Source organism: Lepidochelys kempii, chromosome 7 (genome assembly GCF_965140285.1).
Source record: "Lepidochelys kempii isolate rLepKem1 chromosome 7, rLepKem1.hap1, whole genome shotgun sequence".
Taxonomy (NCBI): Eukaryota; Metazoa; Chordata; order Testudines; family Cheloniidae; genus Lepidochelys; species Lepidochelys kempii.
Genome location: NC_136386.1, coordinates 108,914,837 through 108,935,230, shown reverse-complemented (window position 1 = coordinate 108,935,230; position 20,394 = coordinate 108,914,837). Strand labels below are relative to the sequence as shown.

The following is a 20,394-nucleotide window of genomic DNA, read 5'->3' as shown; positions in this document are numbered from 1 at the left end:
ACTCATAGAGTTGGCAGGCCAGCATCTTTTGCATATCCATGGAGATCAAGATGAGGTGAAAGTACAGAAGAGTGCATGAAAGGTTATCGCATTCATGTGGGGATACAGTGGAGCATAGAGCAAATTACTACAGTATCGTACTTTTCTGCAGCACGACTCAGTTCTCAATTGCTCTTACACAACCCTTGGAGCTGACTTAGAATGGCCAAGAGCTTGGCTAATGAATATGTCTTAATGTGCTAGCAGGGAATCGGTTGTGCCTTATAACAAAGATAACACTGCTCTTTTCGTCTTTCCCTAGTCCCCAGTTTATGTTGCAGAAGTCAGTCAAGATCTTGTCCAGCAGACTGAGGAAAAACTTGAAATCAGCCCCTGCAAAGAGCTGTTTTCTCACTGTGCAAAGTAAGTATAACTTGACTTCCAAAGATCACACAGTTGCAGTGGTCAGACTTGTAAAAGACCGCGTCAGATAAGGGGAGGAAATTTTAATTTGGATCTGCACCTTGCATTTTCTTAAATTTACATTCATACTCTCAGACAAATAACTGACAAGTGATGAAATTGCTTCATCTGTATAAAATATAGTAAATATTTCCCTTCCACTATGCAGACTACATACAGGAACTTAGTGTTTCAGGTATTTGACAGAATGTTCTAGCCAAGTGAACCAGCCCTAGACTTCATGCTGTGTGGAAAGAGGTACAATGATAATGAATCCAAAGAAAACATCTCTGTTTCAAAGTGAATAAAAATTAAGTGGTTATACAGTCCATTTATACAGAGGAATGTGCAAATGTTGCCTGCATGGCTTTTCCTGAAAACCTTCAACAAAAGGATGGGGCTTTTAAAAAAATAATACCATCAGTCTGTCTATGGAGTTGAAATGTGTGTGCACTATTTAATCCTTTTGTCTGGGAAAAGGCTTATCGGTTTTGCAGAGGTGAAGCAATTGTGTTGTTGTGTCCTAAAGTTCCCAGTATGCAATTTGCATTTGAAAACACCGATCCTAGTATGTTTAATGCTAGTAGATCAGACACAAACAAAAATATGAAAAGGGGGGAACATCTAAAACAGTCCCATCTGGTCTCTGGCTGAGCACATTTTGTTTTTCCTAGGTGATGTAACGCGGATTTGAAAATGTGCTCTGCTGTCATTCACTGATTTGGCTCCTGTTGTTGACCTTTTCTGCTTTCAGTTATGCTTTGCGTTGGGAAAAGGTGTGGATTACTTCTGGCCCTCTGTTATAACAAATTGGTTTACTTGTATTGGCCTCGTGTCTGCTGGGATATTGATATAACTTACCCCAATTGAGTGCATGAGTCCTGAAGATGACAAAGGCAGAGCTTTGCTTGACTTAAAAAACCTGATATCAGTTTCCGTTTCTGAACTTGATTTCAAAGCTGACAGTTTACTGTAAAATGTATTCTGTTGATGCTGAGGATGGCAACAAAAAAGCAAATAACTGGTGAAAGGCAGCCATTGTTTGTTATAATATGTGAAGCTTTTAATTACTAGATGGCAAGCTTTGGACACCACTTAGTTGAGTTCTGTATTAAGAAGAATTTGAGATAACTGGCTAATTTATCTGTTTCAGTTCATAAATGGTTATGAAACCTCATTCATTAAAATGCTGATCATTTCACATGAACTGGAATGGGCTCAAAAGGAAGTTTGAAAAACTTGCTGTTGGTGTGGGCTAAATGTATTGCACCATGTTAATTTTGGAAGTGTGCATAGTCAAACCCAGACAGAGAAAGGACACACACAAATGAGCCCAGAGGAGGGCAACAAAAATGATTAGGGGGCTGGAGCACATGACTTATGAGGAGAGGCTGAGGGAACTGGGATTATTTAGTCTGCAGAAGAGAAGAATGAGGAGGGATTTAATAGCTGCTTTCAACTACCTGAAAGGGGGTTCCAAAGAGGATGGATCTAGACTGTTCTCAGTGGTAGCAGATGACAGAACGAGGAGTAATGGTCTCAAGTTGCAGTGGGGAGGTTTAGGTTGGATATTAGGAAAAACTTTTTCACCAGGAGGGTGATGAATCACTAGAATAGGTTACCTAGGGAGGTGGTGGAATATCCTTCCTTAGAGGTTTTTAAGGTCAGGCTTGAGAAAGACCTGGCTGGGATGATTTAGTTGGGGATTGGTCCTGCTTTGAGCAGGGGATTGAACTAGATGACCTCCTGAGGTCCCTTCCAACCCTGATATTCTATGATTTTATGAAATGTGATGTTTGCCTGCCTTTATGTGTTGTAGCAAGGATTTATTTCAAATACATCTCCATGGATAAGACTGATCCCCTGGAGAAATATATATATTTGCATGTGTTTCCCTTGTTTTGTTTTTTAATAGCTACGGTGGCATGTACCACTGTTATCTTGTTGGGTCTAGGTGTGATTTTGGATTTTTTTTTCTTTTTGTTAGTAACCCGCTAATATTGAGATTTTCTTCTGTAAACTACACTTCTGAGAAAAAATATTTGCTGTCATTGAGACATATACCACATGACCTGTGTGTCCTATCAAAACTAATCAAGACAACTTGAATTGGAATCTTGAATGTAAAATACTAACAATTAACTCCTCATTCACAATCTACAAAACAAGAATTACTAGGAAATAATTTCAATCAAACAACAAATTCCAGAAAATTAAAAATGGCTCCTGGGCAATTAATGAATGGAGAAAAGCTAAATTCAGGAGATAAATTATTAACAATGAATAATTTGCTCAGCTCGAGAACCATATCAGTTAGATAATGAGAAGACCTAGTCCCAAAGCACACTTGTTCCTCAATGGGACATACCATAGAAATGTTTCCTTTCTCTCAGAGCTGCGTTCTACTTAGAGAGGTTCTTGTGTGATGTCGTCATTGTCGACAGGTTTATACCTGTACTTGTCTGGATGTCATTTTCTGTCTCTGAAATCCTTTTCTAAATTAAAGTGTATTTGGCTAGAAAGTATGCCATGCCTTCCATTGCACTGGTGGGTCACAAGGTAAGACTAGTTCCAGCAGTTCTAGCCAATCAGGAGACCAAGAGCTATCAGAGGAGCCCTGATTGACTAATCTTTAGACTCTATATGATTAGATGCCTCCTTTTCCCCTCAAGTAACTCTGGGCCACTGTGCTGTGAGGCTGCGGGGAGAGCAACTCTCATTCCCTGTGCTGTGTCTCTTCCACGCTGGGCTAAGCTCTGCCCCCCGATGACATGCCAGCAAAGGTACTAGCTCACCAATCAGCAGTGGCCTGAAAGGACAGGACAGCAATCAGTTATACAGCAGCAGACCCTGCACATAAATGCCTGAGGCCTGTCTCATCTTATTTCTCTCAGCCCTGCCCCTCAGCCAGTCTGACAGGACTTCTCTCTGCCTCTGGCCACTTGCTGCCTATCCCACACTAATTCTCTGGCACATTTTCACTGGCTTTCTACCAAAGCTTTGCATCCACAACATGACCACCCAAGGCCCCTTCCTGACACAGGTCCAGATCCACAGGCCCATCCCACTTTTTTCATTTGTTTCATTCTGCTAACAACATAGCTCTTGGGCAGTCCTTTGGCTTAATTCAGTAATATTTTGCTTTCTTTGGACTAAAATTACTTCTTCCCAAAAGCATGAGTTATGACTGACTCCTTTGCTTTAGCTAACAGCATCCCTGATGGTCACTCGATAATTGAGATGTCAATGCCAGAAAGTTTGAGTCCAGATCTGAACATTCCCCAAAGTTCAGGAAGACTGACTCCGGTGGGGTTTGGTTTGGCCCCCTCCTCAAGTTATTAACTGCCCTAGTGGCTAAGGGCCTAATCCAAAGTCCAAAAAGTCAATGGGAGCCTTTCCATTGCCTTCAATAGACTTTGGATCAAGACCTACATGCCCCCTACATGTGACCTCACTGTTAGCTACCATTGTTACCGGCTCTTGGTGCCAGCCAGCTGAAGAGTTTCAGAACCAGTGCCTTTGTCAACACACACGGCGGCACACTAGTACCACACATGGTGAGGTACAGCGTACATGACACATTGTTCCAGTGTAGCTCCTACTGATTAAAACTGTGACTAAAACAAGGTGGAAATAAACGAAGCAACATTGCTTTAGAGCAAGACTGAAATTCCTTTTTTTTTTCTTCAAGTTCAGGATTATAAAATGCTTATATATCTTTTTCATCTGAGACAGATCTGTCCTTGACTACCTAAGTGGAGAGCCATTTCAAGAATACCTAGGCAGCATGTACTTTGATAGGTTTCTGCAGTGGAAGTGGTTGGAAAGGTAAGCACTGCTCTTTTAAAAAATATATATATTTTCACTTTCTATGCAAAACGTGCAGTCTGTGTGTCAAAAAAGCATGCGTTGCTCCCACTGGTTTTTAAATCAAAGGCAGAATTTGGCCCTATCTTTGAGTTACAAACTATTTTAGAACGTAAAATTACAACGAATGAGAAGAGGGATGGGGGAAATGACATAAATTATTGTAGTGAGAATTTGCCTGACCATCCAGACATTTACTAGAACCTCCCTTCCCATTGGCTTTCCCTCTTGCCTCCTAGACTCCATATAACAGCTCTCAGATTTTGCTCTCCTCCATTCTCCCTCTTTCCCTCCACAAAGACCCCTTGTGCCATGCTCTCTGCGCCCTTAAGCTATGCTTCAGGATTTCCATTCTTCTCAGAAAGGCTTCCCCAAGCTTAGTATTTGGTCATAAGTGCCCATTGTTAGAAGGGTCAAAAAACCGATTGAGGCTTTGTCCTGCAGAATGAAACCAGATAAGAATCAAACTTACCTCAGGGCTAGATCCCATTTCACCCACTAGGTGAGTTCCTCCAACCATGAACCAGTCTACACCAACTATAGCCAAGATAGCAGTGGTCCTCCTTGTATGTGCACAGACTCAGGAATAATCTCCTCCTCTTCCCTCCACTCTCTAGAATACCACTTTCCTCAAGATAGTGAGGATATGTCTACACTACAGTGATACTGCGGCACATGCCGCCATGGCACTGTAGTGTAGATGCTTCCTATGTTGGCGGAAGGGGTTTCTCCATTGATGAAGGTAATCCATCTCTCCGAGAGGCGACAGCTAGGTCTGTGGAACAATTCTTCTGCTGATCTTGCTGCATCTACAGTAGGTTGACCCAAGTATGTTGCACAGGGCGTGACATTTTTCACAGCCCTGAGTGATGTAGCTAGGTTGATTTAATATTTAGGTGTAGACCAGACTATATTGAAGTTGTAGGCCACAGATAACACCTTGGGAAGCTATATTGCAGAATGTGGGTTGTGCACCATAGACCTATAGGATGAGATTTTCAAAGCTGCTTGAGGAATTTTGACACCCAATTCCCATTAAAATTAATGGGAACTGGGTATCCAAATTTACTTATGTGGTTTCAAAAAATCTCTTCCCTCATAGTTACTGTGCTCCCTGTCACAAAAAGTTTTTCATTGCAGACAAATAGATGTTTGCATCCTGTTGCAAATATGTTTAAATGACCCACTTTAGCAATTACATCCTACCTACATGTGTCTATGATGTGAAGTTTTAGATGTGCATCTAATCTCCAGTTTTCACATTTGCAAACAGCATGATAAGCAATGCTAAACCAGATTCTGCTTGCTAGAAAAGTTAATAATAAAACAGAAAAACACCCTAGCTATGGCTAGTGTGTTGTAGTGTTTAACTTCCAGTACACTGGGTACCATTTAAAAAAAAAAACATTCTGCAATTTGAGCCGTCCTTTTGCGTAGCTAACCTTTGAATGCTGATGACCAAGACAGATCTATGATAACTTTTTGGAGGACCCACTATTTCTGTTTTTATAACACAAAGGAAAATACAGCATATGTGTCCTAGGGCCAAAATTATTAGGTACACATTTCCAGGCACACTTCATTTTCAGGAATCCTTAGGGGCTTTGACCTGCCAAGACAAAGAAACGTGTATTCTTTGTTGGCTGGTGCCACAGCGGATTGGTGCCGCTGGCTAATGGTGTCTGTAACTCTGAGTTAAAGGCATTCCACACTTTCCACAAACTGAATTACAAGATTTCAGAGTAGCAGCCGTGTTAGTCTGTATCCGCAAAAAGAAAAGGAGTACTTATGGCACCTTAGAAACTAACAAATTTATTTGAGCATAAGCTTTCGTGAGCTACAGCTCACTTCATCGGATGCATGCAGTGGTTGCATGCATCCGATGAAGTGAGCTGTAGCTTACGAAAGCTTATGCTCAAATAAATGTGTTCATCGCTAAGGTGCCACAAGTACTCCTTTTCTTTTTGTGAATTACAAGAGAAGATTTAGGGCCAGATTCTCAGCTTGTGTAAATCAGCAAAATTCAGATGAAATCAACGGAGCTGTGCCAATTGCACCAGCTAAAAATCTAGCTCTTAAAATTAAATACCATTTGGCTGATGGTCAGTCATTTCAGGTCAGTACATGCCATATTCCACATGAAAACCAGAGCATCCAGTGTTCACTGTTATGCTCTATTTTCTTTCTTCCACTTAAATTGAAAAAGATCAGATGTTTCCTATCAAGTCTGACCTTTTTCAGTCTACTGTCACATCTAGGATTTGGAATTTTGTCCAATGCATTGAAGATTTTTATTCCCCCCCCCCCAAAAAAAAAACCAAAAACAAAACCAAAACAAACAAACTTGACAAGACATCAGATGAGCCCACTTAGTTTAGGAAACTGAAGAGACTTTCCAGCATTAAACAAAGACAACTTCACTAGCATGGAATGATTAACAGCTCATTCTGAGAGCCTGTTGGCTTCAACAGAACAGCTAAATGCTCAGTTTATTCCAGGGACACTGGCAAATACATAGTTATCACGGTTATTTGGTGCTTTTAATCCTACTAGTGTTTGCAATATTTTCGTAGAAGCTTGAAAATCACATTTTCCCCTTCCAGTTTGGTCCATTCCCATTTCATTTATATAAGGCTTCCTTCTCCCTCCCTCACGCTTGCTGTTTTTTAAAATAGAGCACAAATGAACATGGTTCACCTTAATGTTTACTTCCTTTGTTATCATCAGCCACATCCTTTGTGTTGGTCTCACAGCTATGCTATTTAACTTGTGCTCAGTTTGCTGCCCTACAGCAGCAAAACAAAGCTACTATAGGGTTCATATGAATATTCATTAGCAGTAGCTTTTACTATAGTTTTATTTCATTCCTTAGTGACAGAGTGGTGATTTAAAAAGTAAGGTATTTGAAATCAAATATTCTCCAGCAAATTATAAAAATGTAAGGGAGGTAAATGTTAGAATTAGGATTGGAGGTCTGCCTTTTATGGGAAAATTGTATAACATTTAATAGAGATGAAGTTCTATAGAAGTTATTCTAAAATAAATATAGAAACAGGCCTGAATGGAAAACCAGTCTGCAGATTGTAAGCTCCTTGGGGCAGGGACTAATGTTTTTGGTCTGTGTTTGCACAGCCCCTAGCACAGTGGGGTCCTGGTCTATGACCTAGGTGCTGTGGTGATACAAATAATAAATAACAACAACAGGCTTTCATGACAACTACATGAGACTGAGTTGGGCCAGTGGGAAAGTACATTACAAATATGGCTGCTCAATTCCCTCTTCCTTGCCCATTCCATTCCTGCCTTCCCGCACTAAACCCCACTGCAATAGGACACAGAAAGAGTCCCTGAGAAGCTTGACTTCATGACACAAATGGGACACAGGCTCCCTATCAGTCCAGTGAGCCTGAAGGATTTCCACCCAAGGTAAGGCACTCTGTGCCCATGGAGGAACGGGCAAGATTTGACCCTTAATAGATACCTGTGAATTATCGGATGATTCATAGCATGATTGTGTCTTTTCAAACTCTTCTGACTCCTCATACTTTTTTTTTTTAAAACCCTATATGATGGAAAGTCAGGTCCCCATGTACTCCTAAGACTTTGTCAGAAATTATGCTGCACACCAGTGACTCACTAATGTGTTGTATTTTATTACAGCTTAATATGTTGGAATTGAAAAGTTCAAGCCATACACAGTATTGCAGTAATGTAATTACATAATTATGTAGTCTATTAGATAATGTGATTGCCTTGAAATAATGTGATTATACAATATTTAGCTATTTTGTTCTTTCGAAAGTATGATCTGAAATAAATAAATCTTAGAGAGTGCATTAAATGTAGAGTTTCTTTTTATATTTCCTTTTCTTTCAGGCAACCAGTAACGAAAAACACATTTAGGCAGTACAGGGTACTAGGAAAAGGTGGTTTTGGGGAGGTGAGTAATTCTGAAAGCTTCTGTTAAGAATGTTTCTCACCTCACAGGCACTGCAGGTTAAAAGAAATCTTTTTCATAAGAAAGAGGATGGTTTTAGCCACTTAATTGCTGACAGTTTTCTGTTAACATTTCATAAGATTATAACCCTCCAGGGTCACCTACAGAAATGACTCTTGTTTTGTTTGTTAGTTACTTTTGAATCATGCTCACGCAGTTATTATCTGTATCACAATAGCAACTAGAGGCCTCTGCTTAGATCAGGGCATCATCTAAATGCACAGTATGAAACAGGGCCCTGCCCTGAAGAGTGTATAATCTAAGGGTTCATCTACACAGCAAAAAAACCCTGCGTCAGTAAGTCTCAGAGCCCAGGTCGACTGATTCAGGTTCGCACGGTGGAGCTAAAAATAGTCGTGCAGATGTTCAGCTCTGGCTGGAGCCTGGGCTCTGAAACACAGCAAGGGTCTTGGAGCCTGGGCTCCAAGCCTGAACGTTTACACTGCTCTTTTTAGCCTCGCAGTGTGAGCCCGAGTCAGTTTACCCAGGCTCTGAGGCTTGCTGCCATGTTGATTTTTCTTCTGTGTAGACATACCCTAAGTAGACGAGGCAGACAAAGGGTGGGAGTGGAAACAGGTATAGAAAGGTGAAATGACTACAGTAAGTTTCTAAAGCAGGTCAGTTCCAGAACCAGGGTGAGAACCCTTGTCTCTGGATGCTCTGTCCTGTGCCCTACGCAGTAGGCTACACTGCCTCTCACACCATTAGCAAGCCCTTAAAAAAGCCTGCAGACAAATCAGACGGTGAGGTACTAAACTTTAGAGATAAAGGGTATTTTCTTTAAGCTACCCAAGTAATTGTTTTTCCCTTCTCTTTAATTTTTAGGTCTGTGCTTGCCAAGTCCGAGCGACAGGGAAAATGTATGCCTGCAAAAGATTAGAGAAGAAGAGAATAAAAAAGAGGAAAGGCGAATCCATGGCACTAAATGAAAAGCAGATTTTAGAAAAAGTCAATAGTCAATTTGTAGTGAGTATTGAACTCCTCTCTCTGGGTCCAGTTACACTGTCAGTCCCTGTGCATAATTCTTGTTGACTTCAGTGCCTCCAATTGGCTTCATGGTACACATAGTGGCAGTGGAAGCTGGCCAACTCTGTAATGCTTACTCAGTTTACCGGAGCCCTTCTCTTTTCCATTCAACTGATTCTAGTTTTGGCTTGTAGTATGTGAGACGTGCATCAAATGTGGTGGCTACTTCTATTTAGGGAATTTAAAATGTTTACTCTTTGCAGTCTCCAGTTGTATTGGGGTTGTGTCAGGCTGAGCTATGTTTATCCCCAGTGATTGCCTGATTTCCCAGTACTTGGGTGAGAGAGGGATTTGGTGAGAGTGAGCTGGCTGAGGCTCAACCCAGTAAGACGAAGATGAGGGTGCTTGGCTAGCAGGAAACATCTAGTCAATATGGGCCTGGTCTGTCCTGTCGGGGTGCCAACCCCCTCAGGTTGGCCAGGAGTCTCCCAGAATCGGCCTCAATCTCCTGGTTGCTATTGAAAGCAATCCGGGAGATTTTAATTGGCCAAAAGTCCGGTCAGCAGTGCAGTGGGGCATAGGCAGGCTCCCTACCTGCCCTGGCTCTGCGTGGCTCCCGGAAATGGCTAGCATGTCCGGCTCCTAGGCTCAGGGGCAGCCAGGAGGTCTCTGTGCGCTGCCCCCGCCCCAGGAACCAGCTCCACAACTCCCATTGGCTGGGAACCGTGACCAATGGGAGCTGCAGGGGCGGTGCCTGAAGGCAAGGGCAGCACACAGAGCTGCCTGCCCACCCTTGAGCCTAGGAGCCGCAGGGACATGCTGCTGCTTCCAGGAGCCACCTGAGGTAAGCACCGCCCGGCCGGAGCCTGCACGCCTCACCCCAACCCCGTGCTCCAGCCCTGAGCCCCCTCTCGCACCCAAACTCCCTCCCAGATCCTACACCTCAAACCTCCTCCTGCACCCCAACCCCCTGCCCCAGGCTCAGCCCGGAGCTCCCTCCCACACTCCGAACCCCTCGGCTCCAGCCCAGAGCCCACACCCCCTCCTGCACCTCAACCCCCTGCCCCAGCCCGGTGAAAGTGAGTGAGGCTGGGGGAGAGTCAGCGACAGAGGGTGGGAGGATGGGGTGAGCCGGGGCAGAGCCTCGGAGAAGGGGTGGGGCAAGGGTGTGACCTCGGGGAGGGGGCGGGGCAAGGGTGTTTGGGTTTGTGCGATTAGACAGTCAGCAACCCTACCGTCCTGTGACTGAGGGTATGTCTACATAGATTTTGGAGCAAGCGGGAGCAAGCCTCCCAGCATGGATTGACAGACTCAGGCCAGCAGGGCTCTTGCTCTAAAAATAGTAGTAGAGACAGTGTTTTGCAGTTGTGACTAAGGCTCTGAAACGTAAGGAAGGGAGTGGGCCTCAGAGCCTGAGCTCCAGCCGGAGCTGCAACTGCAAAGTACGGCCTACGCAGCTATTTTTAAAGCACCAGCTTGAGGCCCCAGAGGATTCAAAATATCAGTCCATCATATTCTAATTGCTGGGGGGTTTAATGTGGTTTTGTAAAACAAGCTTGATGGTGCAAGAAGGCTTCTATCTTCTCCGCACTTTGCTTTGTTTACAACACACTGTTGTCAAATTTTGGCACTTTTACTGTACAAAAGTTAGCAATGACTTCAACACAACTTATGACAGAACTGCAAGTGCTATTTTACAACTATCTTTCTAGGTTAACTTAGCCTATGCCTATGAAACAAAGGATGCACTGTGTTTAGTTCTGACCATAATGAATGGGGGTGACTTGAAGTTCCACATCTACAACATGGGCAACCCAGGCTTTGAGGAGGAGAGAGCTTTGTTTTATGCAGCAGAGATTCTTTGTGGCTTGGAAGATCTGCATAGAGAAAACACGGTATACAGGTAAGCTTTCCTCAGTGTCTTGGGATAGTCATCAGGTGAAGCTTGAATTGTAGGGCCTATTTCAGTGCAATACCTCCTACATGCTTATGCAGTGTCTCGGATTTCTCAGGGCTTTGGAGGAATACAATAAGACACAATAATAATGGAAGGAAGCAGTAGCTTTACAGAATACATTCTGTATAGATGATATAGAACATACTATATAGAACTCACTAAAGCTTCCAAAATCCTGTCTCAACTTGCATGTATAAAACCTAGACAGATTCTGTAGGAGTTATTTCTCCTAAACTACTTCTTAGTCAGTATTATACAGAGATTATCCTGGGACATGAAACTTCCGTTTTTACTAGTTAGATTGTGGTAGTGACTGTAATGTGCTACGTACTTCCCAAACAGAAAAGAAGACAGAAGGGTACAGATTAAAAATACAAAGGTAAAGGATGGTGGAAAGAGATGTAACATGCAAGCAAAATGATGAGAGTGATTATGCACACATAGTTTGTTAACTACATGGTTGAGTTTTGTTGTTGTTTTTTAAATTAACACACTGGGTGTAATTCTCCTATCATGAATGCTGGTGTAACTCAGGAGTGACTCTAATAAAGTCAAAAGGAGTTGTGGATAGGGGGATTATCCCTCTTCCTTCCGTCAAGGTAGCCAAATATGTTTTTTTTCTTAACGACCAGAGAGGTTTAAACGTGGTGAGAGATGAGAATCTGCATATTTCCCTCCCATCACACTGTCTTCAGAAACACCACAGGTGTACTGAGAATATGCAGCACCATGAGATAATTACAGACCAAATTCCCCGCCCCACCCAACCTTCCCCTCTTCGGCCCCTTCAGAACGACACATTAGGCATTCTCTGTGGGTTTCTCATTCACTTGCTTTCTCTTTCTTTCTTTCCCTCAAGAAGCAACATTGTTGTTGCAAATGGACAGGTCAGTCAGCAGGGAGACCTATAAGCAGGGAAAAGAAAAGAATAATGACATTAGAAAGCATGTGGTCCTCCAGTAGGTGAGGGATTTATTCCTCTTCCTTCCAGTAGGGTGAATAAAACAATAGGTGTCTGAATGAAAGGACACTGATTTGAGCTTCAGAGAAGTCATGCAAGTGAGGCATGCTATAGACCATGTCATAACCTTGATCCAGGTCTGCAGCGTCAAGCTGAATGGATGTCGAATGTGCAGCTAGTAGGCAAAAAAAGACCCCAAGCCTGAAAAACTCAGCATGCGGTTCTTGATGAGGGTTAAACACTCTTTTATGGCACATCGGGTGCAGAGCAGGAGGACAGATAATGTGTCTGAGCTCTCCACCTCCATATTGGCTGAACATCTCATTGCACCAGGACACCATGTACAAATGCTTTTGCAGAAGAGGTCAGGGATTTCTTGCTGAATCAGCAGGCTGGATGCAGAGTCAATTTCCATGGATGCCAGGAATATTTTTTTTCAAATGGCGCTCTAATATACTTTAAAATAATATGTAATGTTTGTTTTCCTGAGCCTGGCTTGTGAAATCATTATTACTGGCATTCTATACTGCAGAGGTCCTGTGTATTGATAAGGTACCATCCAAGGGGCATTACTTCCAGGAAGATAATGTGTTTTGACATGAGACCACAATTTAAATCATGAATGTGGCCATACAGCGTCTGGTGCTATCTTTATTGTGAGGAATAGGATAAGGAATGAAGCATTTATTGCAATTTTATACCAGTTCTGGCTGTGATCTTGCTAACTCTCACAGGGAGTGTCAGGGAGTATTTTGGGAGAGGAAACTTCTGAGAGGAGTGATGGTGATGGGTGACATTACATTCCTGCCCATGACACTGTTCCAGCACTATTTTGGAAGTTTCAGCAATGGCCCATTATTTGTAATTCTATTAAGTGCTTTGGGTCTTACGAACGGCACTATAGGGCAATAAATGTAGTAACTAAAATGCCACAGCTTGAGCCAAGTGAATAATTCATAACAACACACTTTTTCATCACATTTCACTTCTTACTCTATTTGCAAAATGTTTGCAAGTAGTTGACAAAAATTCCAAAATGTATTCATTTTTAGATAGCTCTGAAACCAATACCATCAGAGGAGAATGTGTCCAGTTTGGAATATTTACAATTAAATATACAATTCAGAGTTCACTTCCTGTTACTAGTCAAACATTTGAGCTTAAATTTCACTTTTCAACCATGTTTGTAATAGTAGAGCTCAACTGTTCCTGGAAAGCAAGCATGCTGCGGACCCAGCTGAATTATTAATTATTATTTATGTTACAGTAGTGCCTGGAGTTTCCCATCTACTGTATATCCGGGCCGCATTGTTTTAGGCACTGTAGAAATATATAGTTAGGCCTTGTACAGCTTTAACTACCCCAGTACAACCTCCCTACTGTGGATGCAGTTATATCAGTATAAGAGTGCTTATACCTGTACAGCTTATTCCACTATGGGAAGGGGAATAATCTTATATCAGTATGATACCTATGCCTGTCTAAGTGGAGAAAGTGACTAGGGGAGAGGCTGTTCTAGATTTGATTCTGACAAATAGGGAGGAACTGGTTAAGAGTTTGAAGGTGAGAGGCAGCTTGGGTGAAAGTGATCACGAAATGATAGAGTTCATGCTTCGAAGGAACGGTAGGAGGGAAAACAGCAGATTAAAGACAATGGACTTCAAGGGACCAGACTGTAGCAAACTCAGAGAATTGGTAGGTAAGATCCTGTGGGAAGCAAGTCTAAGGGAAAAGAGAGTTTATAAGAGCTGGCAGTTCTTTGAAGACACATTATTAAGTATACAAGAGCAAACTATTCCAGTGCATGGGAAAAATAAGAAGTATGGGGAGAGACCATCCTGGCTTAGCCAGGCTTTCTTCAACGACCTGAAACTGAAAAAGGAGTCATATAAAAAGTAGTAAATAAGTAAAATTATGAAGGATGAATATAAAAAACCCCCAACACAAGCATGTAAGGACAAAATCAGAAAGTCCAAGGTACCAAATGAGATTAAGCTAGCTAGGTACATAAAGGGTAACAAGAAAACATTTTACAAATATATTAGAAGCAAGAGAAAGACCAATGACAGGATAGGCCCATTAGTCAATGGGGAGGGGAAAACAATAACAGAAAATGCAGCAATGGCCAAAGTGTTAAATGTAATTTTTGTTTCAGTTTTCACCAAAATGGTTAGCAGGGGTCCGATGACTAACATAATGAACATCAGTGTAAATGGGGTAGGATCTGAGGCTAAAATAGGGAAAGAACTAGTTAAGAATTACTTAGACAAGTTAGATGTATTCAAGTTGGTAGGGCCTGACAAAATACATCCTAGAATACTTAAGGAACTGGCTGAAGAGATCTCTGAGCCATTAGCAATTATCTTTGAGAACTCATGGCGGAGGTCATGACAGGTTCCCCTGGGGTGCCACCTGGAACTGGGGTATCACTGAGCCCTCTTGACCCACCAGCTTGGGCTCCTTTTCATACTGTCCTGCTGTGACAAGTGCAAAGCCCTCCAAGCTTGCACATTCACCAGCATTCACATGGGTAGGAACACACCCAGCTGTACTTATATGCAGGCTCTCTAACCATCCGCCTCCCAGCCTAGGACCCCAGTCCAGCAGTATCATCCTGCCCTGGTCAAATCTGGCCAGTATATGGGTTTAACACCCGGTCTGCCTCTCCCTCAGTGTGAAGAGGACCATGCACATTTGTGGTAACCAAGCTTAGATTTTCTCCAGACATCTTAGCCAAACACAGACTGGTTTGGATTAAGACATCAAATAAGTTTATTAACTACAAAAAGATAGATTATGAGTGATTAGAGTGATAGCAAAGAGATCAAAGCAGATTAACTAGCAAATAAACAACACATGCAAACTAAACTTAATATACTATATAGATCGGATATGAATAGCAAATCTTCACCATAAGTGATTATACAAGCAAGTTGCAGACTCTTAAGGAGCAAGGTGCACTGGCTTATAGCTTGTCATCCCCAGGTGTTCCATTCACAGGCTAAAAATCCCTTTAGACTGGGGCCAGCACTTCCCCCAATTCAGCCTTTGTTCCTAAAGTGTTTCCAGGAGTCTCTTTGGGTGGGGAGTCAGTGAAGAACCATGATGATGTCTCTCCCCTGCCTTAAATAGATTTTGTATATGGCGGGACTCCTTTGTTTCAAAGCTTGGTTCCCACACCAGTCAGTGGAAAAACACTGATATCCCAAGATGGAGTCCAGCACCAGGTAACCTGGTCACATGTCCCTGTAGTGTCGCAGTAGCCATAACTCGGAGGCTGTCTGTAAGGTCCTTAGGAAGGCTCCCGGGCCTTCTAAGGCCTATTGTTTTCTCCTAATGGCTCATTAACCTGAATGGGCCCTTCTCACCAGCCATCTATACTGAGAGCCTTTTGCCTAGTGGGCATTCTCCAGGTATAAACACATTTGTAATATAGATACATAGTCAATATCCCCAAATTCAGGTACAAAAATGATACATGCATACAAATAGGATAATCATATTCAGTAAATCATAACCTTTACAGTGACACCTCACATGACTTATCTTGCATAAAATACATCATAATTATGCCATAATCATATCATCATAATAATATCTCTATGAAGAATATGGAGTGCAGTGTCACAGAGGGGAGATGTCCCAGCGGACTGGAAAAGGGCAAATATAGCACCTATCTATAAAAAGGGGAAAAGAACAACCCAGAGAATTATAGACCAATCAGCTTAACTTCTGTACCCAGAAAGATAATGGAGCAAATAATTAAGCAATTAATTTGTAGGGACCTAGAAGATAAGGTGATAAATAATAGTCAGCATGGATTTGTCAAGAGCTAATCATGCCAAACCAAACTAATACCCTTCTTTGACTGGGTAACAAGCCTCGTGGATGGGGGAGAAGCAGCCGATGTGATATATCTCAAGTTTAATAAGGCTTTTAATACTGTCTCACATGACTTTTTCATAAATAAACAACGGAAACAGTCTAGACAAACCTATTATAAGGTGAGTGCACAACTGGTTGGAAAACCATATTCAGAGAATAGTTATCAATGGTTCACAGTCAAGCTGGAAGGGCATATTGAGTGTAGTCTGCAGAGATCTGTCCTGGGTCCATTTCTATTCAATATCTCCAAAAATGATTTGGATAATGGCATAAGAGAGTACACTTATAAAGTTTGCACATGATACCAGGCTTGGAGGAGTTGCAAGTGCTTTGGAGAACAGCATTAGAATTCAAAATGATCTTGACAAAATGGAGAAATGATCTGAAATAAATAGGATAAAATTCAATAAAGAGACATGCAAAGCACTACACTTAGGAAGGAATAATCAATTGCACAAATACAAAATGGGAAATGACTGCCTACAGAGGAGTACTGCAGAAAAGGATCTGGGGGTTATAATTGATCACAAACTAAATATGAGTCAACAATGTAATACTGTTGCAAAAAAAGCAAACATCATTCTGGGAGGTATTAGTAGAGGTGTTGTAAGCAAGACACGAAGTAGGTCTTCCTCTTTACTGAGCACTGATAAGGCCCCAACTGGAATACTGTGTCTGGTTCTGGGCACCACACTTAGAAAAGATGTGGACAAACTGGAGAAAGTCTAGAGGAGAGCAACATGAAGGTCTAGAAAACATGACCTATGAGGAAATATTGAAAAACTTGGGTTTCTTTAGTCTGGAGAAGAGAAGGCTGAGGGGGGACAAAACAGTCTTCAGGTACGTAAAAGGTTGTTGTAAGGAGGAGGGTAATAAGTTGTTGTTCTTAACCACTGAGGATAGGACAAGGAGCAATGGGCTTAAATTGCAGCAAGGGAGATTTAAGTTAGACATTAGGAAAAACTTCCTAACTGTCAGGGTAGTTAAGCACTGGAACAAATAACCTAGGGAGCTTGTGGAATCTCCATCATTGGAGGTTTTTAAGAACAGGTTAGACAAACGCCTGTCAGGGCTGGTCTACTCTAGATAATACATAGTCCTGCCATGAGTGCAGAGGACTGGACTAGATGACCTATCGAGGTCCCTTCCAGTTCTACATTTCTATGATTCTATAACTGCATTCACAGTAGGGCTTTTATTAGTATAACTATTTCGGTAAAAAAATGACACCACTCTAAAAATTCATAGTTATACCATTAAAATATTCATGTGTAGACCATGCATAAGAGACAGTCTCTGCCCTGGAGGTGCTTACAGTCTAAAAGACAAATACAGGCCAGGAGAACAGAAGTATTTTTCCTCTATTTTACAGATAGGGCACCGGGGCACCGAAAGATGACATGCCTTGTCATACATGGAGCTAGTGACAGAGCTGGGACTTGAATCACTGTCTCCTGAGACCCAGCCCAGAGTGTAAATCACAAGACCATCTTTGCTCCTATTCAAATCAAAATTAATTTCTGAATTCACCTGAACATGCAGGAATTTTTTTTTCCTACCTCACTTGGCTGATCCTGCAGCATGAAATGTGATGGATTGCTGACAGGATTGAAAATGAAAGTAAAGGATGGAATCTAGGCTCCTCAAGGAAATGGCTCCTAAGAGTTTAAAATTAGATTGAAAAAAGTATGTGGGGAATGACTTTTATTACATGGCTCCAACACGGAGAGCCTTTGGTTAACATTGAGAGAGAAGCACACAGTAGTATGTAAAATAAAGTCATACATTCTCCACAGCATTCTTCTCCCCTTCACATATTTGAGTACTGTTTGTTTGAAAAGTAGGCTCGGTACCACTGGGCACTCAGCAAAGTTTGTCTTGTGAGGTCAAGAGGGTTTTTAACTGGCAAAGGGCAAAAAAGAATGTTTGTGGCACCATGTGTTTCTGCTTAAAATAATAAACGAGAGCAAGATAGGTTTTGCAAATGTGCCCTCGGCACTGTCAGATTATAAAATACCCCTATCCAATGATTGCAGAACTCCAGTTATTCCAATAGCCCAGTTTGAAATATCAGGGAGCACTCCTGCATGGACTCTGTACGGTGTGTGGGCCTTCTGCAATGCAGATTTCTCTCCTTCTAACACCCACTGCCCACACACGCACACACACACCCATCTGCGCATGCACACACAATTTGAAAAGAAATCTTTCTTAATGGGGAATCTAATATATTCATAAATCCAGGTGGGGCCTTTAAAAAACAGTGATCCAAATTGTACCTGAATTTACACCCTGTTCAACCCCATTACTTTAACACAGTTATAGGGGGAAGAACTTGGTCTATTGCGAGCAATATGATGCCTATTCCCAAACCTGTATTCCCCAGATAGTCCCAGTCTCCCTCACCTTCAGGATCTTCATCTAATCTCAGTCTTCCTGCCCTCCACTGCTCCCCATCCCAGGCTTCTTGCCCAACCAGTCCCCTCCCAGTCACATCCGCATTGCTCCCAAACCCAGTCTCTGCACATACGCCCAGACTCCTTGTCCCAATTTACTTCCTTCTTCTCCATTCAAGTCCATCCTATGTGCCCTCTGCATTTGACTCTGGCTTTTCCTTCTTTATGCCTGGGTGTCAGCAGGGAGGGAGAGCATTGGAAACATAGGAGACAGTGTCCCTGCTCTCATTTCTAGAGCCTGGCATGACAGCAGCCCACAGCCGCTGGAAGAAGCATTGCAGGAGAAATTCTGCTCAGCCCCAGCAGCCCTGGAATGAGTCTGGCCAGCATATAGGAGCTGTGAGGGGATGGAGCATGCTCAGTGCAGATGGAATCCTCTAAGAGAGGGGTTCTCAAACTTTTTCTTTCTGAGACCCCCCCAACATGCTATAAAAACTCCATGGACTAGCTGTGCCATAACAACTGTTTTTCTGCCTATAAAAGCCAGGGCCGTCGTTCGAGGGTAGCAGTTGCCTGGGATCCCACACCACAGAGGGTTTTGCTCTGGCTTCAGCTTCAGTCCTGGGTGGTGGGACTTTAGGCTGCAGTCCCACATGGCGGAACTTCAGCTTTCTGCCCTGGCCCTAGCAAGTTGAATGCCAGCCGTGCTTGGCAGACTCCCTGAAACCTGCTTGTGGCCCCCCCATGAGGTCCCGGACTCCTGGTTGAGAACCACTGCTCTAAGAATGAGATGACAAATTCTATCAAATCTCTACTGCATTTGTGTGAACCAAGGTTTTTCAAAGGCTTATATCTTTGGGCATTTTATAACAGGAATAGCAAAAGACACATCCCTGACACCAAGGCAGCCTCTTTGTCGACTTTCAAGCCCTTACTCCCAACCATGGAGGCACTAGAGCTTCTCAATGACATGGTTGTAAAAAGATTTTTACCATGGGCAAAACAACATATTTTCCCTTGTTCTGAACCATTTTTGCTGAAACTTTCCAAAACAAAAACAAAAACAAAAAAAACAGGCTGAGGCAGACACCAGGCTAGGAAAGTTTCAGCCTGAATGGTTATAACTGACCAAATTTATAAGCAACTGAAAATGGGATTTTAGGATGGGAACTGTCAGGCAACCTTAACTACAGGCGGGGTAGCTACTATCTCGGCCTATAACATGTGCCAGGCCAACTATCAGAAGGCAGTTTGAATCCATTAAAAAGCAAATTATGAAGTGAAGTCTTTCCTTGGGGAAACGATTTAACTGCAGTTCAGAAAAAGACATATATGGACTCAGTCTTGCTGTGCAATAAATAGTGGAGTCTCATATTGGTTTTACAAGTTCTTTACTGTTTCAGTTGACTCCCAACTGGTTTATCGCCAGCAGGATATGTACTTATACCCTGCACTGGGCTTGTGAACCACTCTCATGCAAATAACTGCTATCTTTCATTTTCAGAGATTTGAAGCCAGAAAATATCCTGCTAGATGATTATGGTAAGTCTCAGAGGTTTAGAGATATTTTTTTCACAGGAGAGTAGCTTAAGTTAGTTTTAGGACACATTGTAATAAGGCAAATAATGCTCTCAAGTGAATAAGAGGCTCATCAGATACTAATGCTTGTGTCTTGGGATGCATAAAGTGATAAACTTTACACAAAAACTGCTACACAGCTGAGGAAACTAGGCTGCATGGCAGAGTATGTTCCTTTGGACAATGGCTTTCCTAGCAATGGGTCTGCCTTTTCCAGTGTCTTCCCTACATTACTTCCACAATGGGAAGGAAGTTGTGAAATCTATGCCCCCAACTCCCTTCTCAGAGGTACTTTACCCCCTGTTTGTCAGCTGTCATTTTATTCAAACCAGTGAACCCATTGCTA

General features: G+C 42.4%; 1 protein-coding gene across 8 annotated transcripts in view; it reads left to right on the top strand.

Moving 5' to 3' along the window:
- GRK5 (G protein-coupled receptor kinase 5) overlaps positions 1 to 20,394 on the top strand; it is a 223,558-nt gene that overhangs the window by 176,009 nt on the left and 27,155 nt on the right. For 6 of the 8 annotated variants that reach the window (XR_012160063.2, XM_078853867.1, XM_078853871.1 and 3 more), the window contains 6 exons: positions 302 to 402; positions 4,177 to 4,269; positions 8,185 to 8,248; positions 9,131 to 9,271; positions 10,984 to 11,174; positions 19,975 to 20,012. Coding sequence is in view for 7 of the 8 variants with exons in the window: in XM_078853867.1 (XP_078709993.1) it covers positions 302 to 402; positions 4,177 to 4,269; positions 8,185 to 8,248; positions 9,131 to 9,271; positions 10,984 to 11,174; positions 19,975 to 20,012 (628 nt within the window). In the remaining variant the exon portion in view is untranslated. Of the gene's footprint in view, positions 1 to 301; positions 403 to 4,172; positions 4,270 to 8,184; positions 8,249 to 9,130; positions 9,272 to 10,983; positions 11,175 to 19,974; positions 20,013 to 20,394 lie in introns of those variants that run through there. The other 2 variants (XM_078853872.1, XM_078853873.1) reach the window with 2 other exon arrangements.